Source organism: Schistocerca serialis, chromosome 5 (genome assembly GCF_023864345.2).
Source record: "Schistocerca serialis cubense isolate TAMUIC-IGC-003099 chromosome 5, iqSchSeri2.2, whole genome shotgun sequence".
NCBI lineage: Eukaryota > Metazoa > Arthropoda > Insecta > Orthoptera > Acrididae > Schistocerca > Schistocerca serialis.
The window spans coordinates 520,326,486-520,349,807 of record NC_064642.1 but is presented as its reverse complement, the minus strand read 5'-3'; the positions used below and the strand labels follow the sequence as shown (position 1 = coordinate 520,349,807).

General features: G+C 42.2%; 1 protein-coding gene across 1 annotated transcript in view; it reads left to right on the top strand.

Annotated features, from left to right (window-relative positions):
• LOC126481187 (uncharacterized) overlaps positions 1-23,322 on the top strand; it is a 402,240-nt gene that overhangs the window by 14,574 nt on the left and 364,344 nt on the right. Inside the window, exons 2-3 of the mRNA XM_050104775.1 lie at positions 8,558-8,707; positions 9,143-9,451. Coding sequence (XP_049960732.1) covers positions 8,581-8,707; positions 9,143-9,451 — 436 coding nt within the window. The 5' untranslated portion in view covers positions 8,558-8,580. The remainder of the gene's footprint in view (positions 1-8,557; positions 8,708-9,142; positions 9,452-23,322) is intronic.

Below are 23,322 nucleotides of genomic sequence, written 5' to 3'. Positions count from 1 at the left end.
TGCTTCACCCTTGGTCTAGTCAGTGAATCAGTTTCAGTCAAAGCTGCTGCATTTGCTGCTGCTGCTGCTTCATCCAAAGTTATCAGAAGCTCTTTCCATACCTTCTGCAGCACTTTGGATGGAAGGCCCTGCAAAAATGCATCAACCACCTGTTGTTCTGCTTGATGAAATTGGCTTTATTGACATGATCGTCATTCATTAATTCATACATATTGAACCTGATCCTTCTGATGCAGTCCACACAACACTCTAAAGATTTTACTTCCTTCTTTGCTACACCATTAAGTTGTTCATGATAATGCCATTAGATACCATATTTTTCTTCCTGAAACTCTGCGAAGGGCTGAGCAACCTGCAATTTTTCATTGCCCTGACGTGTTGTAGCATCCCCTACCAGTTTTAAATGAACTGCGCCCAACAACTGTTCATCACTCCAGGAATACTGTTCGGTTTCTCGCTGCAGTCTGGACAAGAATGTAATATTTTTAGAAGGCAGTTCCCCTTCTCGGTTCCAAATCTATTGGCTTCAGCTGCAAACTACTCACTTAAGTTATTGCACCATTCTGGTACTGTCAGGCGAGGGGGTCAAAAAGGGATCTTGTGTTTCAGGCCATACGCAAACTACCTATGAAGACAAAAATGCCTTTCCCAGATTTACCTGGATTGGTGCCACCAATGAGACTGTACCAGCATGAAGGATAGGTGAAGACACGTCCAAAGATGAACCTTCCATTCTTTGACCTTTCAAATGATTCGCTCCTGTACTTGAAGCTTCAAGTCAGCTCTGACCATAGCTACCTTATTTTTAGCATATGCTGAATTGCCTCCTGGGTTGTTGGTTTCTCACTGACAGAGATTTTGCTCAGTATAGCATACAGTATACTCATAGATAAAGGAAAGTACAAAAATAACCAGACAGGCTTCATGATAATGCCATTAGGTACCATATTTTTCTTCCTGAAACTCTGCGAAGGGCTGAGCAACCTGCAATTTTTCATTGCCCTGACGTGTTGTAGCATCCCCTGCCAGTATCCCCCTACAGTATACTCATAGATAAAGGAAAGGACAAAAATAACCAGACAGGCCAAAAAAAAATTGCCGGCACTTACTTGCAAACTAACACTGACCATGACTGCTACTGCACCGTCTTCTCTTCAAGGCTCTGTTGGAAGACCCAAGTCTAGTTCCAGCAGATATTCTGACACCAATACTATAGCAAGTGTAATATAGGATAGGATTGGCTGAGTTTTTCTCTGCTGGAGGTTGGTGGAGGTCCAGGCAATGAATGCAGCAAATCAGTTATTGGAACACTTTATCAACAGACACTAACAGATGTGGTTCAATGCACCTGAAACTGACAGTGGGAGGGATATCCTGTTCCTGGCATGTTGGTACAGATGCACTGACACAGGCATTCCCCATGGACAGCAACGGTGGCCTGACTACCACGGCATTACAGTGGATGGCAGCGGATGGCTGGTGGGTGGTGGTGTGGCATGGAGGTGACATCTGTGTGGCTGGGTTGGACATGGAAGCAGTGGTCATATGGTTGCAGCTCTGTGGAGACAGTGTCATAGGTGCAGCAACAACTGACACAGGCTGTGCATCATCAGACAGCCCAGACCCACCTGCGGGTTCGGGGGTTAGAATAGGCCCACGGTATTCCTGCCTGTTGTAAGAGCCGACTAAAAGGAGTCTCAAACATTTTAGCTTATAGGTGATGGTCCCCTCTTGGGTTTGACCTCCATATTTCCAAATTCTTCTGAAGAGCAAGCAAATTGGGGATGGGCACCTTACATGGTGCATTGTGTCCATCGTGCATTGAGACCTTTAGCCAGCTTTCTTGTCATCACATTGCCGTCCTGCTCGTTCTCCATCTCTTGGGCAAGGATACATTCCTGGGTGCGATTTACACCATGCACTACGCAGTGTTGCTTTTTGCGGAGATGACGACTATGAACTTCCTTGCGCACCTAATATCCAGCATGGTAGCCAGTCCGTTGTGGTGGGGCCGCCATGTACTCTGTTGGTTGAAGCACCCTGACAACACAGGGATCACTCTGCTGATGCCTGCGCCGTTAACTCCCCATATATGCCAAGGAGTAGATGCCTATCTCCCTGGGGCATTAGGACTCCCAACAATGGCCGTCCTGCCAGCTGGCCCTTGCTGAGGCTGGGTGGCGCCCGTGGGGAGGGCCCTTGGTCGGAGTGGGAGGCATCAGGGCGGATGACCCACAATGAAGTGTGGTAAGTCGTCTCTTGCGGGTGGCCAGCCACCAGCAGTCTCTAAGCATTCTCGGGCTCAATTCGACGCTCAGAAATACGATCCCAAATCGTTACACTCCCTGGCCACACAGTGGGTGAAGCGTAAGGCTCTGGATGGCAGTGCCAATTATTCGCCCTGGTTCCTAGTTTGTACGAGAGCTGATGGGGAGTCTTTCATGTCAACAAAGCCTCAATTATTCGTAGAGCATTTAGAGGACAAGTTTGTGGAGATGGAGGGCTTGTCCAAATTGTGCTCTGTGTCAGTATTGATAAAAACGGCATCCTCTGCCCAGTCACAAAAGTTACTTGCTTGTGACAAGTTGGGGGATGTTTCAGTTACCATCACACCCCTTAAGAGTTTAAATATGGTCCAGGGTATTATTTTCCATAGGGACCTTCTTTTGCAGTCTGATGCCGAGCTGCGCGCCAGTTTAGAGTGACGAGGTGTTCATTTTATCCGTCGCGTTGATCGGGATCCGAAGGATAATCAGATTGATACCGGTGCCTTCATCTTGGCCTTCAAGGACCAAGATCTCGCCGGACTCTCAGACACAATGGATGTCACTCGCACAGATACTCAATCGGTGGTAGCAGGTGACCCAGCGGCATAATCTGCCTCCTCGATCCCTTCACGCCTTTCTCGGCCATGGACAATGTCATTCTCTGGTGGAACTGCAGCAGTTTTTTCCACCATCTTGCTTAGCTCCGACAACTTTTCAGCCTTCACCGTTTCCTCTGCATTGCTCTTCAAGAAACTTGGTTTCTGGCGATGCGAACCCCTGCCCTCCATGGCTGTCGGGGTTATCATAGGAACCAGGCAGCTTATGAGAGGGTATCTGGTGGCATCTGCATCTACGTCCTTCACTTCGTTTACAGCGAGTCTGTCCCTCTACAAACACCTTTAGGGGCTGTCGCTGTTCGGGTGTGGACACCTCAGGCTGTTACTGTCTATAGTCTCTATTTTCCACCGGATGGTGATGTCCCACAGCGTGTCCTGGCTGCGCTGATGGCCCAATTGCCGCCACCTTTTCTGTTACTGGGCGACTTCAACGCCCATAACCATCTGTGGGGTGGATCAGTAGCAACAGGCCGAGGCAGCACCGTTGAGCAAGTATTGGCACAGCTCGACCTTTCTCTTTTAAATAATGGTGCCTTCACACATTTCATTGTGGCGCATGGCATGTACTCTGTCATCGACCTTTCAATCTGCATCTCTAGCCTATTACCATCTGTCCAGTGGAGTGTGCATGACGACTTGTGCGGTGGTGACCACTTTCCGATCTTTCTGTCACTGCCACAGCGTCACTCTTCTGGGTGCCCCTGCAGATGGGCTATGAATAAGGCTGACTGGGACTTGTTCACTTCCATTCCCACTATTGAGCCTCTTTCCAATGACGCCATTGATGCGGTGGTTCACTCGGTCACCACCGGCATCGTTACTGTTGCATAGTCTGCCATTCCCTGTTCTTCTGGGTCCCCTCGGTGGAGGACTGTGCCTTGGTGGTCGCCCGAAATCGCTGAGGCGATTAAAGATCGCAGGCGGGCACTCCTGCGTCACAAGTGGCATCCCTCATTGGAACACCTCATCGCCTTTAAACGGCTCCATGCGCAAGCCCGTCACCTCATTCGCCAATGCAAGCAGGAGTGATGAGAAAGGTATGTCTCCACCATTGGCCTCCATACCTCTCCATCGCAGGTTTGGGCCAAGATTAGGCTATCTGACCCCCGTCAGTGTACCTGCACTTTCACTGAATGGAGCAGTCTTTAATGACTCCGACGCAATTGCAAACTGCTTGGGGGAGCATTTTGCTCAGAGTTCCGCTTCTGCGAATTACCCACTGGCCTTTCACTCCCTGAAAGTGCAGTTGGAATGTCGGAGCCTTTCATTTCACACGCGCCACCCTGAATCGTACAATACTCCATTCAGTGAGTGGGAATTCCAAAGTGCCCTAGCCATTTGGCCTGATACGGCTCCCGGGCCAGATCGCATCCACTGTCAGATGCTCAAACACTGCTCGGTGGACTGCCAGCGACGCCTCCTAGACCTTTTCAACCATATCTGGGTTGAGGGTGAGATCCTGTCACAGTGGCGGGAAAGCATCGTAATCCCCGTGTTGAAACCTGGCAAGAACCCACTGGAGGTGGACAGCTACCACTCCATTAGCCTCACCAACATTCTTTGCAAGTTGCTCGAACGCATGGTGAGCCGGAGATTGAGTTGGCTACTTGAGTCTGGGGGCTTTCTGGCTCTGTCTCAGGGCGGGTTCCATAAGGGCCGCTCTGCCACTGATAATCTTGTGTGCCTGGAGTCTGCCATCTGTACGGCCTTTGCCCGCTGTCAGCATCTGGTCGCCGTCTTTTTTGACATGCGGAAGGCATATGATACGACATGGCGACATCACATCCTCTCTACACTTCATGGTTGGGGTCTTTGGGGTCCGCTCCTGATTTCATACAAAATTTTCTGTCACTTCGTTCCTTCCGTGTGCAAGTTGCGGCCTCCCATAGTTCCTCCCGAGTTCAGGAGAATGGGGTACTGCAAGGACCTGTCTTAAGTGTCTGCCTCTTTTTGATTGCAATTAGTGGGCTCACTGCGGCAGTGGGAACATCTGTCTCATCTTCCTTGTATGCTGATGACTTCTGCCTATACTATAGCTCCACTGGCATTGCAGCTGTTGATCGGCAGCTGCAGGGCGCTATCTGAAAGACACGGTCTTGGGCTGTAGTGCATCGCTTCCAATTTTCGGCTGCCAAGACCTGCTTTATGCATTTCTGCCGGTGACGCACTGTTCACCCTGAGCCATGGCTTTATCTTGACGGCGAAGCTCTTGCTGTGGTAGAGACGCATCGGTTTTTGGGATTGGTTTTCGATACCCGCTTGACTTGGTTGCCTCATATTCGGCAGCTTAAACAAACATCCTGGCGGCATCTTAACGCTCTTCATTGTTTGAGTCACACCAGCTGGGGTGCCGATCGGTCTGCCCTTCTACAGCTGTACCAGGCATTAATTCAGTCCTGTCTAGATTATGGGAGCCTGGCTTATGGTTCAGCATCACCTCCTGCATTGCGGTTGCTGGACCCCATCCTTCACAGCAGGATCCGATTCACCACTGGAGCTTTCGAGACAAGCCCTGTCAACAGCATACTTGTGGAGGCAGGAGTCCCTCCATTGCGGTTCCGGCGCCAACGATTACTGGCCACTTAAGCTACACACGTTTGTAGCTTGCCCGGGCATCCCAATTATCGTCTCCTTTTCCCTCAGTTGGTCGGCTATCTTCCGGAATGACGGTCCCGGTCAGGGTGTATGATCGCGGTTCACGTCAGAGCTCTTGTCTATGGGCTTGAGGTTTTCCATCTTCCACCTCTTTTCCGGGACCCTCTGCATATACCACCGTGGTGTGTGACCCGCCCAAGCCTTTGGCTCAATTTGGCACCGGGCCCGAAGGACTCAGTCCCTCCTGAGGCCCTCCGCCGCTGCTTTCTTTCAATCCTTGCCGCGTTTCAAGGCTCTGATGTTGTCTATACTGATGGTTCGATAGTTGCTGGTCGTGTCAGTTATGCTCTTAGTCTAGGGGATCATTATGAACAACACTCATTGCCGGCTGGCTGCAGTGTTTTCACTGCCGAGCTGGTTGCCATCTCTCGCACCCTAGAGTATATCCACTTCTGCCACACTTGGTGTGATTTTAATTCCTTTTGTCTGATCTCTGCCTGTGTCTTTCTTGTCCTGTGTCGTCTCTTGTCATCTCCATTGTTTGTTTATCTGCAGTGACTCCCTGAGCGGTTTACGAGCTATTGACCAGTGTTACTGTCGCTCTCGTTTGGTGCTGGCTATCTAGGAGGCCCTCCATACTCTTGCCCATTGCGGCCGCTCTGTAGTCTTTGTGTGGACCCAGGGGCGTGTCGGCATCCCGGGAAATGATCATGTTGACACGCTGGCCAAACAGGCTGTCGGTGCATCAGCTTTGGAGATAGGCCATTCGGAGAGTGACCTCAGGTCAGTTTTGCAGCAGCAGGAACTTTGCACCTTTGGTGAAGAATGGCACACGCTTCCTTCACCCAGCAAACTTCGGGCCATCAAGGAGGCTACCGGTGCGTGGTGCTCCTCCTTGAGGGACTCTCGCAAGGACTCTGTTGTCCTCTGCCATCTATGCATTACACCTGGATAACACACAGCTATTTATTGCGCCGCTAGGACCCATCTTTATGTCGCTGCGGGTCAGCATTGACGGTGGTCCACATCTTCTTGGACTGCCCACTATTAACTCTGCTCAGGCAGACGTTTGCGCTGCCTGATATGTTTCCTGCACTTTTATCAGATGACGTTGCGATGGCAGATTTAGTTTTGAGTTTTATTCGTTCAGGGGGTTTTTATCGCTTGATCTAAGTGTTTGTCCTCTCTCTCTCTCTCTCTCTCTCTCTCTCTCTCTCTCTCTCTCTCTCTCTCCTCTTTTTTTTTTTTGTCTGGCCTTTGGCGTACGATTTTAGACTGGGATTTTTAGTGCATTCCTTGGTGGTTGGCTTTTCCTTTTTAGTTTCCGTGATCGGCCAACCACTGCCACACTTGGTGTGATTTTAATTCCTTTTGTCTGATCTCTGTCTGTGTCTTTCTTGTCCTGTGTCGTCTCTTGTCATCTCCATTGTTTGTTTTTATTCCTTGTGGTGGGTTTCAAGTTCATGGAAAAAGGGACCGATGGCCCTAGTAGTCTGGTCCCTTCAATCCCACAAACCAACCAACCAAGACAGCCCAAATGTGACGACACCTTGTCAGGCTGGTCGTGGTAGTTGAAATCCCCCATTCCATAGGCTGACAGTTGCAGAAAGCCCATGTATCGAAGTTGTGACAAAACATCTGGAGCAGGGGTGATGGTCAGGTGTTGCATAACCAGTATGTCACTTGGTCATGTAGCAGGGGTCCACGTGATACCCCTCCAGTTGACTTGCAGAAGCAGGCCTCTACTGACATTGCTGAGCTGATAGTGCATTGGCTGACAGTTTATAGCATGGTTTCATTGCTGAGTGGCTTTTCTGGCTGCCAGATTCTGCAGATCTGTACATCTCGAGAATTCATTGCAATCTTAAGTTGACATGCATAAGTTCGAACAAGTACACCTTCGTTGAGTGATTTGAGTATCCACATGCCTTCCATGTCATTATTGAGTGAGTATATGGTGTGATCACTTTTGAGGAATATAATTATTTCCACAATACAGCATACATGGCAGGTGCATGTTTGCAGTTAAAATTCACTCCACTCTTGTTCATTGTTCCTGTATGGTATTGTACCTAAGATCATTACTGTATAAAAAATATTTCCAATTTGAGTTAATGAGAGCACACATGAAGTTCCTTTTGTAATATTTTTCACTTCATATACAATAATATTGCATTCATTCCTTGTAAATTCTTCAATTTTTTATGCAAGTTTCAATGCAGAATCCTTTCACCCAACATATGGTTTCACTACTGATGAAACAAACAAAATACTCTTGACTATCTAAATTTCCTTAAGGTGTCTGCAAAGTAAAGTATTTTGCTGCTAATCCTTTCATCAGAAGTTATGATTTGTTTTGTTTATTGAATTTTCCTGATGATTCAATGATATTTTCTGGAAGATGATTGACATAACAAGAATTACTTTAATTCACTATTGCACATTTTGAAAATACATTCTTCTGGATGTTAAATGTCTCTCACACATTTCACTTGTGGTACAAGTCTATATTCAAAATCTGTGATTGTTCCATTCTGTAAATTACAATGTAATATGATGGTGGAAAGTTCCCAAAATGTGCTCTGCAAATAAGAAAAAAGAAAAAAAAAGAAAAAGAAATGTAATGTGTGTGTCAAGGAATCATGTACGCAGGTATATCATGAGCTAAATGCAATTTTGACAGAAAAACAGAAGGTAAATTGGAATGGGACAAAGGAATATCTCCTGGATTTGTAATGAAAGGACTGTTTTGCAAAATCCACCCATTCTGTTTTGTACTGCAGACATGGTTGCCAACATTGACTGACTACCCATGGTACGAGATGTAAAAGCAGAAACTTTGAAGTTCTGTGTCAAACACATAAAATATTCGTATTTCCAGTAACCTGTAAATACATATTTGACCTTCATTCCTATTTTAATGGTGACAGTGCAGTGTTACCTCATGTTAATGTATGATAAAATCCCATTCTCTGCACTTTTTTGGTATGCTCTGTTTTTGTTTTATTTTAACACATGATTAACTGTGTTGCAGGTGTGTTTTTGTTTTATTTTAACACACGATTAAATGTGTTGCAGGTGACATTGTGTCTTTTGTACTCATGTCGAAAGAGTTCTTGAATACAACAGACATTTCTGATACCTTTGCTGGTGTTCCAAGAAAACAGAAATTTGTAACAAATCCAACACCTTCGGCCGTTACCAGATATGTATGCATTTCAAAAGAAGGTAAGATTTTACAATGTCCAAATTTTTGTTTTCTTTGCAGTCACAAGAGGATTCTACATTATTTATTTCAGCTTGGCACTTAATGCAATTTTCTCATGTGGCAAAAATTAAAATTATTATTTTTTTCATTGAGTAGTATTGCTGATATTGAGAATATTGCTTATAATATTTTGAATTTGACTTAAGTAGTGAACAACTATCTCTATTTAATAATAGAAAGTAATTTTCCTGTTAAAACCAGAAAAACAGTTTATAAATGACGATTTGGAAAGGGAAAGAGATTGAATAGACCTAACAATATGAAATAATATTGTAAATATGAAAATAAAAGTAATCTTGTCATAAAAATCAGGAACAGGGGATTAAACCATTGCTCAATGAGAAACACTGTTTTCCACATTGCAAATTGTTTGTTCAAATTTGTTTACTTTGCAGCAGATGGTTCATCCCATTCTCAACCCCTGGCATTCTGGGAGAGTGTGAGAAATAATGATCCAGTAGTTACTCAGCATGTGTGCTCTTTTGAAGAATCGGGAAGTGATGTTAGTTCATCAGTCGCATCCACCAATGTGGTGCTGAAAAAACATGTTGCAGTCATTCCAGCAGATGCAATACCAGCATTTCCTGGTTTTTGTTCTGCTGAGCGTCTTGATCAGAAACGATACAACCAGCATGAACATGTTTCTCACAAACAGCATCCACCAGCACACATCAAGTCATGCCGAGAACAGCAGAAATCCACAAGTGGGCAGAAGCATGCTTACTTATAAGTCATTTTTGCTTAGTAAATCATAATTCGCATGATCTGTAATCAGGAATGCCACTGGAGTGTGTTATGTATATATGTAGAATAGTGCTCACCAAATACATAATTTGTATCAGAATCAATAGTGCACAACATTTTGTTAGTTAACATAGTCACATAGAACCAAAGAAAAGAATAGAGAAAGGAGAACCTGAATGAATGTTCAAAAAAAAGAATGATCAGTTCAGTTCCTCGTATCAAAGGTGATAGGCAAGAGCAGAAAGGCTTGTTGTATGGTATGTTCTATAGGTAATCAGGAAATGTTTAGTAGATCAAAACCTGCTGCACAATTCCTATTCAGACATTGAAACAAACAGTACTACTCATAAAAATTAATAATTGAAGTAAGCAAGCAAAATACAGCAATTGTAGAGAATCTGTTGAATGAAGTTACAAATGTATGCCAAAACAGGGCTAGCAGAATATATCTTTTGTAATAGACTTTTGTAGGAAAGGATTAATTTGCACTGTTGATAAGTAATTTTGTTATAGAACAATAATCATTCTCTTGTGCATGTTTTTGTTGACAAATTATGTTGTTGAGGTAGCACTATGTAAATGTCAAACTATAGACTGCTTCCCCAGTAATTAATGTAATTCAGGATTGTGGTGAAAACGATTTTTCTTCATTTCACATCCATCTTGGGAGTCTGCAAAAGATTTTCAAATTAGTAATGCCATTAAGTTATGTTTTATTTTAGTTCTTTTTGCAATTTTTGCGTGTTCTGCTTTCATGTACTGGTCTTTTGTTTACAGTTGTTCCTGTAATTTCTGTGTAGCTTTATTTTGCTGCTTCTACATTGCATGTAATTTTCTCACTTTCTGGTCTTTGCTACTTACATTACCTCTTTCTCATTAGTTTTCTTTGCTGTTGTCATAGTTACACTCTTAATATCAGGTGGTTATATTAAACTGACGATGTTCAGAGTGCTGCAGTGACTGCTTTATACATCGCAGGATGCCAGAACATTGTAGGTTGTTGTTGTTGTTGTGGTCTTCAGTCCTGAGACTGGTTTGATGCAGCTCTCCATGCTACTCTATCCTGTGCAAGCTTTTTCATCTCCCAGTACCTACTGCAACCTACATCCTTCTGAATCTGCTTAGTGTATTCATCTCGTGGTCTCCCTCTACGATTTTTACCCTCCACGCTGCCCTCCAATACTAAATTGGTGATCCCTTGATGCCTCAGAACATGCCCTACCAACCGATCCCTTCTTCTGGTCAAGTTGTGCCACAAACTTCTCTTCTCCCCAATCCTATTCAATACTTCCTCATTAGTTACATGATCTACCCATCTAATCTTCAGCATTCTTCTGTAGCACCACATTTCGAAAGCTTCTATTCTCTTCTTGTCTAAACTATTTATCGTCCATGTTTCACTTCCATACATGGCTACACTCCATACGAATACTTTCAGAAATGACTTCCTGACACTTAAATCAATACTGGATGTTAACAAATTTCTCTTCTTCAGAAACGCTTTCCTTGCCATTGCCAGTCTACATTTTATATCCTCTCTACTTCGACCATCATCAGTTATTTTGCTCCCCAAATAGCAAAACTCCTTTACTACTTTAAGTGCCTCATTTCCTAATCTAATTCCCTCAGCATCACCCGACTTAATTAGACTACATTCCATTATCCTTGTTTTGCTTTTGTTGATGTTCATCTTATGTCCTCCTTTCAAGACACTGTCCATTCCATTCAACTGCTCTTCCAAGTCCTTTGCTGTCTCTGACAGAATTACAATGTCATCGGCGAACCTCAAAGTTTTTATTTCTTCTCCATGAATTTTAATACCTACTCCGAATTTTTCTTTTGTTTCCTTTACTGCTTGCTCAATATACAGATTGAACAACATCGGGGAGAGGCTACAACCCTGTCTTACTCCCTTCCCAACCACTGCTTCCCTTTCATGTCCCTCGACTCTTATAACTGCCATCTGGTTTCTGTACAAATTGTAAATAGCCTTTCGCTCCCTGTATTTTACCCCTGCCACCTTTAGAATTTGAAAGAGAGTATTCCAGTCAACATTGTCAAAAGCTTTCTCTAAGTCTACAAATGCTAGAAACGTAGGTTTGCCTTTCCTTAATCTTTCTTCTAAGATAAGTCGTAAGGTCAGTATTGCCTCACGTGTTCCAGTGTTTCTACGGAATCCAAACTGATCTTCCCCGAGGTTGGCTTCTACTAGTTTTTCCATTCGTCTGTAAAGAATTCGTGTTAGTATTTTGCAGCTGTGACTTATTAAGCTGATAGTTCGGTAATTTTCACATCTGTCAACACCTGCTTTCTTTGGGATTGGAATTATTATATTCTTCTTGAAGTCTGAGGGTATTTCGCCTGTTTCATACATCTTGCTCACCAGATGGTAGAGTTTTGTCAGGACTGGCTCTCCCACGGCCGTCAGTAGTTCCAATGGAATATTGTCTACTCCGGGGGCCTTGTTTCGACTCAGGTCTTTCAGTGCTCTGTCAAACTCTTCACGCAGTATCGTATCTCCCATTTCATCTTCATCTACATCCTCTTCCATTTCCATAATATTGTCCTCAAGTACATCGCCCTTGTATAGACCCTCTATATACTCCTTCCACCTTTCTGCTTTCCCTTCTTTGCTTAGCACTGGGTTTCCATCTGAGCTCTTGATATTCATACAAGTCGTTCTCTTATCTCCAAAGGTCTCTGTAATTTTCCTGTAGGCGGTATCTATCTTACCCCTAGTGAGATAGGCCTCTACATCCTTACATTTGTCCTCTAGCCATCCCTGCTTAGCCATTTTGCACCTCCTGTCGATCTCATTTTTGAGACGTTTGTATTCCTTTTTGCCTGTTTCACTTACTGCATTTTTATATTTTCTCCTTTCATCAATTAAATTCAATATTTCTTCTGTTACCCAAGGATTTCTACTAGCCCTCGTCTTTTTACCTACTTGATCCTCTGCTGCCTTCACTACTTCATCCCTCAAAGCTACCCATTCTTCCTCTACTGTATTTATTTCCCCCATTCCTGTCAATTGCTCCCTTATGCTCTCCCTGAATCTCTGTACAACCTCTGGTTCTTTTAGTTTATCCAAGTCCCATCTCCTTAAATTCCCACCTTTTTGCAGTTTCTTCAGTTTTAATCTACAGGTCATAACCAATAGATTGTGGTCAGAGTCCACATCTGCCCCTGGAAATGTCTTACAATTTAAAACCTGGTTCCTAAATCTCTGTCTTACCATTATATAATCTATCTGATACCTTTTAGTATCTCCAGGGTTCTTCCATGTATACAACCTTCTTTCATGATTCTTAAACCAAGTGTTAGTTATGATTATGTTGTGCTCTGTGCAAAATTCTACCAGGCGGCTTCCTCTTTCATTTCTGTCCCCCAATCCATATTCACCTACTATGTTTCCTTCTCTCCCTTTTCCTACACTCGAATTCCAGTCACCCATGACTATTAAATTTTCGTCTCCCTTCACAATCTGAATAATTTCTTTTATTTCATCATACATTTCTTCAATTTCTTCGTCATCTGCAGAGCTAGTTGGCATATAAACTTGTACTACTGTAGTAGGTGTGGGCTTCGTATCTATCTTGGCCACAATAATGCGTTCACTATGCTGTTTGTAGTAGCTTACCCGCATTCCTATTTTCCTATTCATTATTAAACCTACTCCTGCATTCCCCCTATTTGATTTTGTGTTTATAACCCTGTAGTCACCTGACCAGAAGTCTTGTTCCTCCTGCCACCGAACTTCACTAATTCCCACTATATCTAACTTCAACCTATCCATTTCCCTTTTTACATTTTCTAACCTACCTGCCCGATTAAGGGATCTGACATTCCACGCTCCGATCCGTAGAACACCAGTTTTCTTTCTCCTGATAACGACATCCTCTTGAGTAGTCCCCGCCCGGAGATCCGAATGGGGGACTATTTTACCTCCGGAATATTTTACCCAAGAGGACGCCATCATCATGTAATCATACAGTAAAGCTGCATGCCCTCGGGAAAAATTACGGCTGTAGTTTCCCCTTGCTTTCAGCCGTTCGCAGTACCAGCACAGCAAGGCCGTTTTGGTTATTGTTACAAGGCCAGATCAGTCAATCATCCAGACTGTTGCCCTTGCAACTACTGAAAAGGCTGCTGCCCCTCTTCAGGAACCACACGTTTGTCTGGCCTCTCAACAGATACCCCTCCGTTGTGGTTGCACCTACGGTACGGCTATCTGTATCGCTGAGGCACGCAAGCCTCCCCACCAACGGCAAGGTCCATGGTTCATGGGGGGGACATTGTAGGTATGTTCATTAATTGGTGCACTCATGGAGTGTACTAAAAAAAAAAATAGTTGTTCCACTTTGTGTCACCAGGTGAAAATATGGCACAGTAAACAGAATGTGAGATGTTTCCTGTTTTGATGTTAGTATGCTGTTTGTCGCTTGATGACGTGTGTTGATTTCTTGTGTGAAGTGACATAGCTGGTGCAAAGGATTATAAAGGTTGAAGTTTTCCATACAAAGCGCAATGGTATTGAGAAGAAAGGCCATGCACTGCTGATAAAGTTTTTTTTTTTTTTTTAAATCTGAATTGCAGCAGTAGCAGCACTACATTGTGGGAACATCGCCAACAAAAACAGCTGTGAGGAGACCTCGTGTCAATAAGTGAGCTAAAAAATATGATCAAGAAGTGTGAAGAAATGGGTAAATTAGGTGGTGCAGCAGGGGCAGGGAGGTGTCCCATTCCCATGCCAGTTGTTGAAGTTGGTGTACCTGTAGTTGACTGTGCAGCACATGCCTCAAATTCTGCAGCAAGTGCTCAAGCGGTGTCATGGGAATTCTCTCTCCTCTGGTCAACAGTTCAAAAGATATTGGGTGCATTTTACACTCGTATCTGTACAAGATTCAGGATGTGTACCATATGATGCCCCAAGGTAGGCTACAACACCATGAATTTGTCATTTTGTCATGTTTCCCCCCCACCCCCCCGCATTTGTTGAGATGTATGATTTGAGACCAGGGAATATTTTTTGGAAAGACGAGGCACGTTTTACTCTGCATGCTGCCATGAATACACAGAACTGTTGCACATAGGGTTCTACTCTGCCACTTGTTGTGCAGGAGCATCCATTGGACTCAGCTTATGTGGCTGTGTGGTGTGGTTTCACAAGCTCCTTCATTCTCGGTCCATTTTTCTTTGAGGAGATGATGCCTTATGGGCCTGTTAGGTGTACAGTGACATCTGTACTTTATTAAGGACCTCCTTGTGTAACATGTGATTACAGTTTTGCAAGAATGCAACTGTGTCCACACCACGATTTTCATGCAAGTTGGGATGACACCACATGTTGCTTGCAGGTGAAAGATTAACTTCGAGAAACCTGTGGTAATGACTGCATCATTTCCAGGCAGTTTCAAGATGTGTGGTCTTTCAAATTCCCCGACCTAAATCCATGTGACATCTGGTTTTGAGGATATCTGAGAGATCAAGTCTATCAGGGATGTATCTGGACTCTTCCTTATATGAGGGACAGCATAAGACAACATATCACTCTGCTTACACTGGATATGCTGCAAGCAACCATGCTGTAAGTAAGCATCATGTTGCTGAGTCAGGAGACTGTGTATTGAACACATTTTATAACTTTGAGTGTATCCTAATAAACATGTCAGTAACACTATTATCATGTGTTTGATCATTCCCCTTATCCTGCACCCACACCACATTCTGACTGCTTTTTTTGAGTCGTCAGTCTTCTGATGGGTTTGTTGCTGCCCATCATGAACGCCTTTCCTGTGATAACCTTGTCACCTCAGATTATCAATTGCACCTCATGATAATAATTGCAACCTATGTCCTCAGTTATGTCCTCAGTTAGTTGCTGGGTGTGTTCCAATCTCCATCTTCCTCTATAGTTTTTACCCTCTACAGCTCCCTCCAGTGCCTTGGAAGTTATTGCCTGATGTCTTGACAGATCTCCTGTCGTCCTGTCCCTTCTCCTTTTCAGTGTTTCCCATATGTCCCTTTCCTAGGCTTTTCTTTGGAGAACCTCCTCTTTCCTTACCTTATCAGTCCACCTAATTTTCAACATTCTTCCGCAGCACATCATCTCAGAAGCTTTGATTCTCTTCTGTTCCAGTTATCCCACAGTCCATGTCTCACTATCAACAATATTGTGCTCCAAACGTATACATTCTCGGAAATTCCTTGCTCAAATTAATAATACTAGCAAACATCTCTTGGCCAGGAACTCCCTCTTTGCCAGTGCTAGTCTGCTTTTAAAGTTCTCCTAGCTCTGTCCTCCACAGCTTATTTTGCCACCTAGATAGCAGAATTCCTTAACTTTGTGATTCCGAATTCTTATGTTAAGTTTCTTGCATTTCTCATTTCTGTTACTTCTCATTAGTTTTGTCTTTCATTGATGTGCTCTCAATCCATATTCTGTACGCATCAGATTGTTCATTCCATTCAACACATCCTGTAATTCTTCTTTGCGTTCACTGAGGATAGTAATATCATCAGTTAATCTTATCATTGATATCCATTCACCGTAAATTTTATTCTGGCTCTTGAACCTTTCTTTTATTTCTCTCATTGCTTTTTGTATGTACAGATTCAAGAATAGGGTCAAAAGACTACATCTCCGCCTTACACCCCTTTTAATCCGAGCACTTCGTTCTTGACTTTCCAGTCTTACTGTTCCCTATTGGTTTTTGTACATTTTGTATTTTATATGTCTTTCCATATAGCTTACCCCCATTTTTCTCAGAATTTTGAACATCTTGCACCATTTTACATTGTTGAGCACTTTTTCCTGGTCGACAAATCCAATAAACATATCCTTATTTTTCTTCAGTCTTGCTTCCAGTATCAGCTGCAATGTCAGAAATGCCTCTCTGGTGCCTTTACTGTTCCTAAAGCCAAAGTGGTTTTCATCTAACAGATTCTCAATTTTGTTTGCTATTCTTCTGTATGTTCCAGAGGTTGAAAATACCGCTACAGTTGTAAGGTTCTTTTATTTAACACACAACCAGTTTCAGGCATCTGGTACTCGTCTAATTTGGTGCTCGGGGTCACAGCACCAAGCTACGACACCTGAAGATGGGTGTATAAGAGTCCGAAACTGGTCGTGTGTTAAATAAAACAACCATTCAACTGTAGCAGTATTTTCAACCTCTGCTATAATCCTCAGTTGCAGATGTTCCTCCAACAGTATTGCTTCTGTTTATTATTCTTGTCAGCAACTTGAATGCTTGAGGTGTTAAACTGATTGTTTGGTAACTCTCACAGTTGTTGGCTCCTGCTATCTTTGGAATAGTGAGGATGATGATCTTCCAGAAATCTGATTGTATATTGCCAGTCTCATATATTCTACACACCAACGTGAATAGTCGTTTCATTGCCCCTGACCTAATGATTTTAGACATTCTGATGGAATGTTATCTATCTCTTCTGCCTTATGTGACCTCAAGCCTTCTAAAGCTATTTTAAATTCTGATTCTAATACTGGACCCCCTATCTCTTCCTGCTGACTCTTGTTTCTTCTTCTATTACATCATTGGACAGATCTTCCCACCGATAAAGACCTTAAATGTACTCTTTTTACCTCCCAGCTGTCTCATCTGCATTTAACGGTGGAGTTCCCATTGTTCTCTTAATGTTAGCGCCCTTGCCTTAAATTTCACAGAATGTTCTTTCGAGTTTTCTATAGGCTGTGTCCATCCTTCCAGTGATCAGTTTCTTCACATTTTTCATGCAGCCCTTTTGCGTTAGCTGTCCTGAGCTTCCTGTGTATTTCATTCCTAAGTTACTTGTGTTCCTGTAATTCCCTGAATGTTTTTGTATTTACTTCTGTCATTAGCTAGCTGAACTGTTTCATATGCTATCCATAGTTTCTTCGCAACTGCCTTCCTTGCACCTCTTCAACTGAAATGCTTACTGGGCTGTTCATTATAGCAGTACCCATAGCCTCAGCAGGTATGTTCATTAATTGGTGTGTGTCTCTTCTCTTCATCATTATTAAATTGTGATCTGAGTCTATATCTGCTCCTGAGTATGTCTTACAATCCAATATCTGATTTCCGAATCTCTGCCAAACTATCTAACTGAAATCTTCCCGTTTCTCCTGATCTTTTCCAAGTATACCTTCTCCTCTTGTGATTCTTGAACAGAGTATTCACTATTACTAACTGATATTTATTGCAGAACTCAATTATTCTTTTTGCCCTCTCATTCCTATTACCAAGCCAATATTCTCCCATAACCCTTTCTTCTACTTCCTCCCCTACAATCGCATTCCAATCCTCATGACTATTAGATCTTCATATCCCTTTACATACTGAGCCACCCATTCAATATCTCTCTCTCTCTCTCTCTCTCTCTCTCTCTCTCTCTCTCTCTCTCTCTCTCTGTCACTTCATCTTCTGCCTGTAACATCAGCATGTATTCCGGAACTATTGTTGTTGGTGTTGGTTTGCTGTCAATTCTGGTAACAACCCTAACACTGAACTGCTCACAGTAACTCACATCCTATTCGTAATGAATCCTACTCCCATTATACCATTTTCAGTTGCTGTTAATATTACCCTATACTCATTTCACCAGAAATCATTGTCTTCTTTCCATTTCACTTTACTGACCCCTATTATATCTAGATTGAGCGTTAGCATTTCTCTTTCCAGATTTTCTAGTTTTCCAACCACGTTCAAGCTTCTGACATTACGTGCCCTGACTCATAGAACATTATTCCTTAGTTAGTTATTCAATCTTTTTCTCGTGGTCACCTCCCACTTGGCAGTCCCTCCTTAGTGATCCAAACGGGTGGCTTGCCCGCAATCTTTTGCCAATGGATAGATTATCATGACACATTTTTCAGTTACAGGCCACTTATCCTGTGCATACACATTATACGTTGTTAATTCTGTGGTTTCTATTGCCTTCTGCATCCTCTTGTCATTGATTGTTGTTGATTCTTCCGCCTTCCAGGGGCATTTTCCCACCTTAAGGGTGAAACTGCCCACTCCTCTGCCCTCTTTGACAAGGCCATTGGTAGAAAGAGGATAGCTTCTGATGCAGGAAGTCAAGGACCACCTTTTTTGATGATTGTTTAAATTTTTTTATTTATTTATTCAAATTTCAAGCAGTGGTGAGGTTCGAACATGGAACTGAGGACATTTTGATTACTATTCAAAGACACTGCCTTTAGACCATCAACACACCTACAATATTTCAGCACTCTGCAATGTATGCAGCCCACACTGCAGCTTTCAGGACATCATCAGTTTAATTATAACCACCCAGTACTTATTGTAATTTTTATTTATAATCTTGTAAATTAGCCTAGATACTAATTCTGAAGTGTTGGGGGAGATAGTTAACATTTCCATTGCATGGCAGCAGCAAACATGTAAGATGTTCCCTTTTTAATAAAGAGTCGTTTACTTACTTTGTGACTGTTAGATTACAAATGTAAGGAACTGTAATTTGATTCTCAATTGTTTCTGGGATTTAATCTAGTAATTAACATTATATTAACATCCAACACTGAATTGTGTGTATGAAACAGAGTTTTGTTATGGTTTGGACTTCAAGTTAAATGATGGCAAGAGCATGCTATATTTTTGAAATCACCACAAAGGTGTAACACCCCAACTGGTTTACAATGATGGCTAAAGATGTTGCCCATCTGTGTTAAGGATTCAGCACTTTATCTCCTCTAAGTGATCTAGTTCTACTTTAACCTCATCCTACAAGGCAAAAGATGCATGCCAGGCTTTGAAAAGAAAATTGATGCTGCCGATTCTTCTAATGTAGTGTGGGAGAAAAAATTATAAGTGTGTTCCAAGCCAAGGGAGACACAAAGAATCCACTTCTGCACATGGTACAGTGTTCTGAATTATTGGACAATGTTGGAGGGAACACCCAAAGGCTGTACTCTATATGCATGCTGGCCAAAGCTATTTTCCACTGTAGGTTCTGCCACTGCAAATACAGGAAGGGTTCTGGTTCTGGCATGTATGTTAATTCCAGAACTACCTGGCCTAGTATTGAGATTTCATGATTTCAGTTTAGCTGCTACTGATTTTAAGGGTGGAGACCCAATCCGAGATATATGGGCTGATTAATAATTGAGATGGAGACCCATGTATCAGAAAGGAATAAACTGGGTATACAATGAACTGTTTCTGATATTGTAAGACTATGTGGGGCTATGCTTGACCCTGTGATGTCATTTATTTGCATCGGCACACTAGACTGTTGATGATGTGTCTGGCTCTGGCGTACATCTGCTATAGAACCTGGAAAAACACTGTTGACGGACATAATTATAATGTGGGCAACTATGTATAGCATGTAAAGAAAAACAACCCGGATAATTGGGTAGCTTGCAAAAATTTTGCTGAAATTGAGTGGAAAAACTGTTAAGACACTGGGTTTGACTTTTATCCGGTGATGTGGAAACTTCTCCACTGATGTCTGGACTGCAGGACATTTTTGCAGTTTCACTGTCATGCTGTATTTGCCAGTTCAGATGGCAGCTCACAGTCTGTACTGCTTGAGAAACCTTGGGAACTCAAGCTATGCAAACCTTTCGTATTCTTCTCGGAGTATCATTGTAGGCTGTGTGTAGGATGGCTGTAAAAATTGGCTGTCAGCAATAATAATATTCACCACACACATTTATTTTCCCTTTACATATGTATTGGAGCTATTAAATCCACCAGTTTCAGTTTTCACAGTAAATGAGTTTTGTAGGCAGGTCCCTTCACCCTATCAGTAATCAGTACAACATTGACAGGATATTTACAATCACAGACAAACCCTCAACACAATAAACACATGACAATTGTGGCTTTGGTTCACATAAACACTGGCTATATTACAAAGTTTGAAGTACAACTCGGTGGGATGAGTTTTTACGCTCTCAAAGTACATAAACTATATCAAAATCATTCACACATTGCTTCAAAAGGGAAATTCATGAACTACACAAGAAGTCACTAATAGAAACTAATCTCTTAATTGACCCACATGGATACACTGGGAGTATGAGCGATGGCATTAAACTAGCCTACATGATATTACTCGATTATTACATGAGTCTGGTCTCAGAACAGACTCCAACATGAATCAGTGTAATCGCACGTTCCCAAACTTTCACATCAGTGTTGTTCACTTAACTTCTGGTTGCTGACTTTCGTGTTAAGAGTGATAAGTGAAAAGATGATTTCGGAGTGTGGTTGAACTTGTAAAGAATGGAGTATGAACGTATAGTAATTTCAGGAACTATGTTTTAGTTTGAAATACAGGTGGTTCAGATTTTGCTAATTTGAATGGTCTATATGGTTTACACTTCATGTAGTAGTTTAGAAATTTGTGGTAGTTTAGGTAAATGGCTGAGATTGTGGAACTATTTTGTACATTTTCGTTGGGAATAACCCAGTTATGAGTACAAGTGTCAGCATTATTGAAAATTTATGCAAAATTTTAATTAATGGTGTGATTAGTGAAATGTGTTATTTGCTGCTTAAAATTTTGTACGACAAAAGAATAGGGGTAAAACCTGGACTCTGACAAGTACAATGGGTAAATCTGCAGTGGAAAGTCTAGGTGCTTCTGAACTTGTACCTTAATTACTTCCAGAGAAATCAAAGTACATTACTATACAGTCTGAATGCTGGTCTTTCTAGTGAGTGGTGCCAGAATTTTCAACTTGACTGATAAGGCCAGTCAAAGCTGCCTATCTTGTATTGTAGTAAAGTTTTCAGCTGTTAATAACCGTTAATTAACATGGTTTCCAGCAAAGCTAATTACACTTACACTATGTGATCAAAAGTATCCAGACACCCCCAAAAACATACATTTTTATATTAGGTGCATTATGCTGCCACCTACTGCAAGGTACTCGATATCAGCGACCTCAGTAGTCATTAGACATCGTGAGAGAGCAGAATGGTGTGATCTGCAGAACTCAAAGACGTTGAACGTTTTCAGGTGATTGGGTGTCACTTGTCATACGTCTGTACACAAGATTTCCACACTCCTAAACATCCCTAGGTGCACTGTTTCTGATGTGATAGTGAAGTGGAAATTTGAAGGGACACAGGGGTTTATGACTCAACCTATTTCCATTTATTCTGTTTTCTCTTGGTTTGTCAAAAGTCCCATTTTGCTGGCACTGTGCCTGAGATCTTTACATGTCCTTCAGCTCTTCATCTGTTTTACTGAGTAAGACTATACGATCTATGTATGCTAGGAGTTTTAGTTCACTGTGTTTGAATCGTGGACTGTTGTATAGCTGTAAATTACTCCCTTGAAGTATTTTCTCTAGTGCAAAGTTGAAGAGAACACATGAAAGAGCGCCTTTCTGTTGTAACTGTTTTGACTGGAAAGTTGGGGGATATGGATCCTCTGTACTTCGCTACAGCCTGTGAGCTATCCATGCAGTGTTATATCATCCTAATGATTTTACTGGATATCCTAAATTCTCTTACTGTATTGTAGAGACTGTTTGTGTAGATGCTGTGCTAGGCTGGCTGGAAATCAATGAACAGGCAGTGGATGTTTTTGTTAAATTCACAGAATTTCTCAAAGATCTGTCGTAGTGTAAACATATTATCATTTGTGGAATGGTTGGTCAAAAACCAACCTGGTACTCTTGAATAATGTTTCCTGTGTAAGACTTAATTTTGTCAAGAACGATCATTGACAGAACTTTGTAATTTCCACATTCCTTTTTGTTTTCTTTCTTGTGTATGGGGCAGATTATTGCCGTTTTACAGTCTGTGGTCAATGTTTCAGTTTTCCAAACCATTGTGATAAGGTTATAAATTTCTTTGTGTAGTTTGTTTCCGCCCACTTTTGACATGTCTGCTGATATCTGGTCCTCACCTGCAGCCTTGTTGTTATTCAGCTTTTGAATGGTGTGTAGCAATTTCTGTTCTGTCATTCTGTATTTGTCAGTATTATTGCTGCTACTCTTGAATTCTGAGAAATACTCTCTCCATCCTCTCCATCTTGCTAGAATATCTTCCAACTGTGTTGGCATGTTTTGATTTTTATCTTTTATGAATAGTTTTTCACTTTGATAACTTCTATTACTGTTCTTTGTATATTGAAACAGCTTTGTTGAGTGTCTGTTCCTGCTTTCCACATCTACAGATTCCAAGACTCCAGTTTCCTTTTCTCTGTTCTTACAAGGGAACCTCCCCATCGCACCCCCCTCAGATTTAGTTATAAGTTGGCACAGTGGATAGCCCTTGAAAAACTGAACACAGATCAATCGAGAAAACAGGAAGAAGTTGTTTGGAACTGTGAAAAAAATAAGCAAAATATACAAGCTGAGTAGTCCATGCGAAGATAGGCAACATCAAGGATGATCTGAGCTCAGGAGCACCATTGTCCCTTGGTTAGCGTGAGCAGCTGCTGAACAAGAGGTCCTTGGTACAAGTCTTCCTTCGAGCGTAAAATTTTGTTTTTTTATTTTCAGACAATTACCAATGTTCAGGCACTCACACATAATCAACTTCATTCTCCAAAATTCCAGGACATGTTCAGATTTGCTTGGACATATGCAGGATTTGACACTCTACACACGGAAAAATTTGAAAACGTTAAAAACACATGTTTTGACAGAGCACAGGGAAAAGTGTGCGACTGTGAAACTGTTGGATTCATTTGTTGCAGTTTATGTGACAAACTCTTATGTTTTTATCACTTTTTTGGGAGGAATTCTCACATCCACAAGAAAACCTAAATCAGGCAATGTAGAAGAATCTTTTACCCATTCGCCAAGTGTACAAGTTAGGTGGGTCGACAACATATTCCTGTC